The sequence below is a fragment of the Trematomus bernacchii genome, unplaced genomic scaffold (assembly GCF_902827165.1).
Source record: "Trematomus bernacchii unplaced genomic scaffold, fTreBer1.1, whole genome shotgun sequence".
Classification (NCBI taxonomy): domain Eukaryota; kingdom Metazoa; phylum Chordata; class Actinopteri; order Perciformes; family Nototheniidae; genus Trematomus; species Trematomus bernacchii.
In genome coordinates, this window is record NW_022987567.1 from 5,072,214 (window position 1) to 5,082,088 (window position 9,875).

General features: G+C 42.1%; 1 protein-coding gene across 1 annotated transcript; it reads right to left on the reverse strand.

Annotated features, from left to right (window-relative positions):
* Positions 1 to 1,055: 1,055 nt before the first annotated feature.
* Positions 1,056 to 8,786, reverse strand: pum3 (pumilio RNA-binding family member 3). Its single transcript, XM_034125955.1, has 18 exons — positions 8,654 to 8,786; positions 8,046 to 8,113; positions 7,771 to 7,965; positions 6,661 to 6,847; positions 6,495 to 6,570; positions 5,971 to 6,064; positions 5,409 to 5,475; positions 4,990 to 5,164; positions 4,779 to 4,882; positions 4,428 to 4,506; positions 4,116 to 4,214; positions 3,862 to 3,915; positions 3,582 to 3,662; positions 3,308 to 3,450; positions 2,713 to 2,935; positions 2,495 to 2,582; positions 2,202 to 2,292; positions 1,056 to 1,833 (listed from the first exon to the last, which is right to left on the reverse strand). The coding sequence occupies exons 2-18, from the start codon at positions 8,110 to 8,112 to the stop codon at positions 1,704 to 1,706; spliced, it is 1,953 nt and encodes a 650-aa protein (XP_033981846.1). The 5' UTR covers position 8,113; positions 8,654 to 8,786; the 3' UTR covers positions 1,056 to 1,703.
* Between the last annotated feature and the right edge of the window lie 1,089 nt (positions 8,787 to 9,875).

The window sequence follows — 9,875 nt, forward strand, 5'->3', positions numbered from 1 at the left end:
ACAAGTATGAGAGCACTCTCATAATAACGTAACACAATCAGAGACTGGATATATCCCCCCCCTCTCTCTGGTCGCTGAAATGGGGAATTGAAATTACGGGCCAAAAGTTGTATTTACACGTATTAAAAGTAAGCACAGGACACCAAACCAACTGAGACCCGTCTGTCCGCCGCATCTACGCACTCAACACACGCACCTACACACTGTACCACACACACACACCTACAGCTCCTAAAGCATAATCAGGCTACAGCCGTTGTGTATTTTATTATGTGAAGCACTAAATGGTCTTAGAAAAATATCGACTCTTTGTAGATATCTACTAAACTAAAGCAAATAAAGAGAGTAATGTAGGCCTGTTATACTGAGTGATATATATTTTACACACTGCTCTGCTTTCTGCACGGACCTCACAGCTGTTTTCACTGTAAACATCGCGTCGCGATGAAAGCAATTACTAAAATAATATCCAAGGGATGCATGCAGAGCTGTCATTGGCTGAGATAAGTCCGGCCGTGCATAACCTTATTATTATACATCCATGTGCGTAACGCCTCCACCGTTCCCGGAAATGCATCCGCGGCCGTGGAGGACCCATCAGTGTCTCCTCGGTTAGAGCTCCTCCAGAGAGCCTCCTCGATGCTCGGTCCTCGATGTGCATTTAGAGAAATGAGATGTCCTTCAACATGGCGCGCTGAAATCCATTTCCGGGTCACTATCGGAGGACCGAGGAGTCGAGGAGGGGAAATTAGAGTATTGAGAAACCTCTTATGTGTTTCCCCCTGCTTTCTGGCGTTATGCTAAGCTAATTGCTGCAATTCGTAGTATCATCTAACTCTTGGCAGGAAGGCAAGAAAGCATTCATTTTAATGTGAAGCTATAGCCAGGGGATGGTTAGTTTGGCCCAGTCTGAGATGAACTTCCAGGCAAGAAGCTCTCACATCACATGTACATAAACAACATTATGTGCATGTTACCTTTTGACAGAGGTATCAATATTCTTATCAGAAATGGTTACTTACTGCTTTTACGTAAGTGATAGTTAAATACTCAAATTTGAATACAATAGTCTTTATTTTGCAAATTCTTTCTTTTCAGCAGATACAATTAAAACACATGGTACAAAATCTTAGAATAGGACTACAGTACTGCAATACAGATTGTTTTTATTTGTCTGGTTTATGGGTCTGTTAGTTTTAAGCTACAGGAACACCTTTCCTGTTAAACAGATGTTGCTGAAATGTTGGAGCTAAATCCAACAGCACAAAGTTATTTTCACCAGTCTGCTGCTCTGAGTTTCTATTAACTATCTCCTTTGCCGTTAGACTACTGTCAATAAACCTCAACTAATCGGCAAAAAAAAGCCTTCAGCATCCCAAAGGGAATCTTTTATGTGAAAGAAACTGAGTTTTATTGACAGTCATTGGGAAAAATATGGCAAAGTGTGTTTACATTAGATGTATTTTGTTGACCTGTTGTCTTGGTCAATCACCTTCTCAAACATATTTTATTTAATTATCAACAGATACATTTCCACACAAATTCACGTCCATTTCTCCATCAGGGACGGACATAACGGAGATCCAGGTCGCATACACCTCCTGAAATCGTTCCCATTCGCAGCTTCAAACGTCTGCAGTCTTGTTTTTCTGCTGCACAGGAAATGATGCGATGACATCACCAGTCTGTTTGGAATAAAGTCTCTACTTGTTGAGGTTCTCCAGCAGGATCTCAGCTCCTTTGTTGTTGGCGAGGCTGCTGAGCTCTCCTTTGATGGACTGCAGCGCCTCCTTCACCTCCGCAGCCACAGACTTCTCATAGCTGTTTAGGAGGCTGCAAACAAAACAGGCAAAGGTTCAAAAAGGTTAACAACACAATTATGTTTCAATATTTATCCATGTCATGCCTTTGTGTTGATCACATTATTAATGAAATGTTCCCTATTAACACTGCTGACAGAATGTGGAATGACAAGAAAAACGTGGACACTGTTGGAAAAAATATATGTTTTTTTGTTGAGGTTTTTTTAAGCGTTTCATTGTTTTGAGCATCACACCTCCACTAATTTCCATGGGGTTGTTATGGCAGAAATCTCACGCTTAAAATAAATAAAATCACAGGACCCTGACAAATAGAGGGACACTTATGGTTTGGATGAGGTAACCGTAGTGTATGATGTGTGTGTGTGCTCGCTCACTGACCTGCAGAGCACCATGGCTCCTCTGTTGACTTTGACCCAGCTCTTCAGTTTGTCTGTTCCCACTGCGTCCACCAGAATCCTGCTGAAGCGCTCTGAGAGGAAAAAAAGAAGAGAGGGGAGACATGCTTTAGTTATCATTATTTTAGCTCATAATCTTATATTTCTGTTACCCTTGTCTCAAAAACTGCCCTGATTTAATTTGGTTAAAAAAAATAAAAAACATTTGGGCGCAGTTTTGCAAAATTAAATGAATGTATGACTTCATGGTCTAGCAGTAGGTGTGTGTGTTTTTACCTTCCTTGCCGGCCTCTGCCAGCGTCATGTCCTGCTCCAGGAGCCACTTCAGCACCAGGTGTCCTGCTGGGTGCTCGGCCATGTGAAGCTGCAGCAGAAACAGGAAGTCAGTGCGAAGAACAGCAGACTTTGTTTTGGAAAGCCATTCATTGTGAGGAGAACCTCCATGCTTGCTTCTTCCGATAACCCTCCCCCACACACACACACATCCCCCCTACCTGTCCGTCTATCCCCCCTGGCACCAGCTCCTGATTGGCCAGCTGAGCCACGGCTGTCATGGCGGGCCGCAGATCCCCGCAGGCCGACGCCAGGATGTCACTGATGGTGACGCTGGACGCCTTGTCTATCACCATGGTGTCGGCGTTGGTACGGAGATGCTCCAGCAGCGGGGGGGAGACGACCTCCAGCAGCTCCTTTCGCCGGACCGCCATGTCCTTTTTACTGGGGAGAGGAACACAGATCTGATGTCACTCTGCTGCAGCGTTTACATCCCTCACTACTGATGTCCTCCCTTCAGGAAGCCGTTTGTTCTGATCAGTATGAATGAGCACTTTCCCTACCATGAGAAGTTTAAATGTTTATTTGGAAGCAGTTGGTGAACAACCCCAATAAAAAAATGGAAACTATCCCTTTAAGAGCAGCAGGGGGCATGTGATTGGCTGAAAGGTGAGAAGCTTGAAAATAACTCCACTGTCATAAAAAGTGAAAGCAAATAATGACAAAATGTGTCATGGGATAAAACGTTGTTGGCAAAAATACCTTTTATAAAAAATGTAGTTTTTAAATGTTATTTAGACATTTGTGATGAGTTACCTGTGTGTGTTCCCGTCTCCTCGCTCCAGCACCTTGATGATCTCCGGCAGCAGGTGAGCGGGGTCTCTGGGGGTCAGCAGGTACAACAGAACCTTCTTACCGTATTTATTACCAATGACCTCATCCAGAGACAACAAGACTTCCTGCACAGGGAAACAGGCGAGACAAGACTTTTAGATAATAACTACAACCTGATTATATTAGCCTATTAAATCATAGCTGTGTGCAGGAATATCTTGTAATGAAGCATCAAAGCACATGGGCTCAGACTCACAGAGAGCACGGCCTGTTTGACCAGCTTGGTGTCGTCCACACAGTCGAACATGGCCAGAAGAACCAGGTGACCGAACTCTCCCTGTGGACAGAGAACAGACACATGAACATCAGGAGTTCAGGTAAGACATAAACTGATTATTAAGTTTAGATATTTATAAATGCAACCTTTTCTCCTAGTAAATACTTAGAATTAAGAGTTTTGTTCTCTAAAATCCAATGAGCCAACACAGGTACAGACAGCTTGTTTCTAAAATGAATGAATGGCATTGAGAACTCACCGTGGCAAACTTCACCATGTAGGTCTTCATAGTTTTGATGATGACTTTTCTGTCCTGAAACATGACAAATAAAACAAATCTTCGTAACAAAGACATGATTGGTTGATGCATTTTGTTCGCCGCTTGACTAGTTCTTGGAAAAAAGCTTTTTACCTGTGGTATTCATTTCCTGTGAGGCAGAATTAATGACCAAAACTACAGTGTGTGTGTGTATGTGTGTGTGTATGTGTGTGTGTATGCGCGTGTGAACACACCTTGGCCGTCCCGAACCACAGACAGTTCATGGCCACTCGGGCTCCGTCGTGTGTGTGAGCCATGTAGACGACTGACTCTCTGATGGACTCGATCATCTCCTGCTCACATCACACACACCGGAGAGAAGCAACATGTCATTCCATTCAACAGTAAATACACTTATAAACATGTCTTTTATTTGAAAATATGTTGTTCTATGGAACTGTAACATTTGTCTGGTTTGCTTTCTTTACTGTTATTCTGTTGTTACATTTACTTTTCTTTTGCAGCACATTGCATCTTTCTTAATAAAGAAATATGCGACTGCTCACCGTTCTCTGTTTCTCGGGTGCGAACAGGAAGTAGTCCAGGAAGACTTTGTGGACCAGAGAGTGTTTGATGACTTGTTCTCTGAAACACAACAACAGAAGATGTAGTTACCTTGTTTTTAAATTCAACATGCAATCAACACAACCCAAATAATTAATCCAAAGGACATTAAATCACATCAATGAGACGGAGAAAGAGAAGCGAAAAAATAAATAAAAACAAAGCTGGATTCATATATACAAGCTTTTTATTATCTTTATCCAAGAAATGATAACTAAACATTGTTGCTAAGGAACCAAAGACAACCCAAAGATTACTAACTAAATGTAGTGATACAAAACAGGCTGCCTTACTTCTGGGCCATGGGAGTGAGGGTCTGCTTCATCTCCTCGATGATGTTGGCCAGCTTGTCCGGGTTCGCCTCGGCCACTTTCTCGATGGTGTTACACACTCCAGACTGAAGCAGAGGAAGAGGAAAGTTCAGGCACTCATTCAGCAGCAGATAACACTCACATGACCAACGCAGACACAATGACATCATCAGGAGTGTGTGTGTGTGTGTACCCTGCAGACGGTGTAGGTGTTCCCATACAGCTCCTCAGTGAGCATGAGTCTCTGCGCTAACACGGCTTTGTCGTTGTAGGCGTACTCGATGATGGACGAGGCGGCGGCGTGGCGAAGCATCGAGCGCACGTGACCTTTGAACGTTTTCATCACAGCCGCCATCAGCTCCTTGTTCCTGTGGAAGGCGCACACACACAAGTTACACACACCACTAAAATGACTGATATTTTTAACTGCACCAAATAGAGTTCTGCGGGAATAAGTCCTAAAGCCCAGTTGAAATCCCATCGGATCTTTGCGATGCCAACTTCCAGGTCAGCTTACAAAATAAGTCGTCGATGCACTACTCTATAGAAGTCTGATTTGAATACGGACATCTTCTTGAAAGGAATAGAAGAAACCACTATGAGCAGACTCACCCATACATCAGCATCTTTTTCACCACGTGTTTGCCGTACTGCGACTTACACAGAGCGATGATGTCATCTGTGGGAGACAGGAAAATACTGACAGTTAATGTTTTGTTTATTAGCGGCTCGTATATAGAGCTGGACTACAGGTCAGCTGACCCTCCAGCCGTCATGTGGCTGACGCTGCTGATCAGGCAGGATGTGAACATGGAAATGATTCAATTCATGGATGCGTTTCCTTTTTAAAAGAATTTAGGATATTGTCAAAATGTCAGGACAGCTTAAAAATGCACCCATCTCTCTCCACTGTGAGATGATATGTTCAGTTGCCTCTTAGCAAAATGCTCAGCTGGTAGGCTGTGATGCAGAGTAGATGGCTTGGGCTTTTATTGTGAAAGTAAGATTGTCAACCCAAGGCAATTGTGATTGTGAGTCTTACAGGGAAGTTGAGGTTTAAAAACCCTTAGCAGCCTGCAGTGTATGAAAAACTTCACTGCGTCAATTTAAACGTAAGGTTTATTAAATTGTCTGATGATGTGAACACAAAACAAAGTCCATGAAGCACACTCACCTTCGAGCTCATCGAAGACCTCCTGTCTCTGCTCGTGGCTGCCGAACTGTGTGAAACACTGGAGAACTCGCACCGAGTCGTGAGCAAAGGCCATCTGGAGGAGAGAGAACAGTGAGAAATGACAGTCAGAAAGATTTCATATTAGAAAGTTATTTTTTGTCTAACTACTTGCGTTTCTTGACATATTAGACCATTTTAAACGCGTCTCTGTGTCATCAAATCTCAGCTATGAACTTGGCAAGTCCAATTAGACCTTCAGTTATAATAAGAAAGTATCATTATCCTGCCGCAGGTTAAAAAAATAAGTAACAAAAAAGGGGAATATGTGTACTGGTTGAACGGCACCTGGCAGTAGGACTAAAATAAAGTGCATCCAAATAAAATCTTAAGACACTTATGTTCCAAACTCTTTGATTGACAGGCGATCTGCAGTCATTTAGCCGACATCACATGTTTGTTTTTTTCATTCAAGGGATTCTGTTTATGAGCCTTATAGCTCCTGAGGGAGGCAGAGTGAGGCTCACCTGCTTGATCTTCCCGCGGACCAGATCGTGAAGCTCCCCCATCAGTTTGGTCTTCAGCTCTTTGTCACAATTCTTCCTGTTAACACACACACCACCATCGTCGCCTGTCAGTGAACAGGCATATTACATCTAATATTAATATGTTCTGGCCCTTGTGTGGTTGTACCTCCTGAGGTCGCCCCACAGGCGTTTGCACTGACGGATGATATCGAACATGTCCTTCCTCTCCGCGTGCTGCCTGCTGTCCTTCAGATCCCTCTTCGCCTGCTGCCTGTTCTTCTTGATCTCCTCCTCCGTCAGCCCCTCTGTGTTTGGCTTAACTTCGCCATCCTTCAACTTCTTGGCCTCTGGACCTGATCACACGCAGAAAACACTCACAATGTGTCCACACTTCGGTGATAAACAACAGTAATATTTAGGCTGAATCCAGAGGAACAGAATTGAAGGCTTTACCATACTGCTTTGAGCAGAGCAATGTGTACAGCAACTAATCAAAAGTCCACGTGCATGTTATTAATATGGTCAAACAATTCATCAACATCACAATATTGGTTACTGCAATATTCAAATCACGGAAGGCACAATATTTTGTACGGGCAAAGTATGTGGAAATATTATGAATTAGGTTTTGTGGTGTTGCATAGATTTCCAGGCCTACAAAACAATATTTAAAAAAAAATGCATTTGTTTGGTATATATCCTCCTAAAAAAACACCCTGATCATTTTAAATATATCTAAAAATGATAAATTCTTCCAATATAGTAATCTCCATACATTCAAAAAAACATTTGAGTTATTTTCCCCCAATTGTGCAGCATTAATGATTCATATCCCTTTGCTAACGATATATAAAATATATTACTTGAACTGCAATTATAACTCCTCCATGTTTACTTGTGGGAGAGTGACACCACTATGTAACACTTGCGCTTCTATTGGCTAGCTCCAACCCATTGTACTTGAAAGGCTAAGGGGCGGGACATCTCTAAGTGGTTGACCAATCACAACAGAGCCGGCCAGCTAACCAATCAGAGCAGACTGGGCTCTGGTTTCAGACAGAGGGTGAAAAGAGGTGCTGCAGCACAGGCAGTATGAAAAAAATAAAGAGCTTTTTGAACATTAAAGCATGGAGACATGTCACAGTAGAGACACCAAATATCAGCCTGAAAATGAGCATTATAGGGCCCCTTTAATTAAGCCATGAGGAGTAAATGACTAAATTATGCAAAACCTTATTGACATCTTTTTAAAGTCAGCACGTAGAGGTTTCCTCACCTTCCCCTTCTTCTTCATGTTTTGCCTTAAATGGCATTTTTCTCTTCTGCTGACCAGGCCCAGCTTTGGAGAAGGCAGGTTTGTAGTCTTTGTTTCCGCCATTTCCACCCTTCCACGGTTTGCCCCCTGTGTTGTCATACGCTTTGAAGGGCTTCTTACCAGGCGGTTTTCCTCCAAGTTTGGTCCCCATTGAATCTGGACAGAGTGAAACATGTCAATGACAAACCTGGTTGAAAGTGATGCTGTATAGCTGGTTAATGTTAACTAGAGCTCACCTTTTCCTTTTTGTGTAAACTTCTTTCCACCTTTAGGAGAAAAGGGTTTCTTCGATTTAGCCTCCATTCTAAGGTTATACCCCAGAAAGACAGCAGCAGAAGACAGATTCAATACACAAAATTAATGCACAATCCCACACTCACACATTTTTCCAGGCCTATCTGTTGAGTGAGCAGTTAGTCTACATAAAGTGAACTATCTGCAGAAATTAAACACTTCCATAACACATTTCAAAATCAATATCACAATCTTTTACTGCTAGGAGTATCTTAAACTTAAGTATTCGTACAAAACTTGCAGGAAAACGTATATTTCAAGACTGACTGTTTCTTTATCCTTCAATACTCAAGCAAATGTAGCTGGTATTAATTATTTGTCACGTTTAATGCTGCATATTTCTTCAATTTGGTTTGTTTTCTCTCACTTGGATAATGTTTAAAATGTGTTGCTACTTTTGCCAATGCTAATTAACATAGCTAATAGCATAAACAATATCTGTCAACACATCTTAATAAAATACATATAACCCTACGCCACGGTTTTTTGTTTATCTCTACTTTAAACACGAACAACAACAGGTATATACAACATTTTACTGGTGACTTACATTTCAGATAAACACACACGCTATCGCAGCTCAGTCCCATGCGTTCTGCGACCAACACGGTTTACGGCACCACACCATCCAACCAAATTGAAGCTTCGCTGCCGTAAAACGTAGGGTGATGCGCTGCCAACATGTTAACGCCGTAAAGAAGCCGGACGTCACGCTTTACAAATATATATCATTACAATACAATATTTAATCTGCTCAACAAACGCAAGATTAGCGACAACAAAGTTGTGTTTAATAATACATTTCTGGCGTTTTAGGCATGTATTAAGAGCGTTCACAGCCTGGAGCGGCCATGTTTACAACTATGGTTTGCCCCTCTCGGCCACCGTACAGACATCGTCACTAAGGCCGTATCTCATTTCTGGGATTTCCCCTCCTCGATTCCTATCCTCGTGTCTTAGTCCCACCCACAGGAGATGCGAGCGGATGAGCCGAGCAGGGGAGCCGAGGAGAAAGGAGGGGAAGCAGCAGGCGGTTAGAGAAATGAGAACTCCTCTCCTCTGAGCGGTCATTTTAAAGAGACGTCCATTAATGATGACAGGAGGCACAGCAGCCCTCTGTCTGATGTTCTTATTATACATCCATGGTCTGATGGACAGAACTGTGTTCATGATGACTTATATATTTACTTTTAATTCATTCACAGTGCGGTATAATGAGACAATAACAGGCTACAGATGCGGACACACACACACACATATATATTTATATATACAATTTCAGAATCCAACAAGTATGAGAGCACTCTCATAATAACGTAACACTATCAGAGACTGGATATAGGGGAACAACACACTTTAAAATGAATCCTTAAAAAAGCATTTCATGACTTACATCCCACACATGAATTTACAACTGAAATGAGAAAATCTAATATAACACAAACACATAACATTTCCAAATGTGTAGTATTGAACTCCAACAGGCATTATCTATCAGACAGCTCCCTCTATAGCCACAAAAGGCTTTATATAACTCATGCGGCAGCTACTTTACAAGACTCCTAAACAGACTGGATATCTAAACATTGCTGCAGTTCCCCTTTAAATGTATAAACTGTACAGTACTTTCATCACCAAGTAAAGTCCTGCCTGCCTCGCTTCATCCAAACATACAAGAAGGTAAGGCTAAACAATTAGTTCATAAAAATTGAGATTGGTTAATAAAGCAACGTTTGTGGATAACTTCAAAAGAATACTACCTTCTTCCAGTA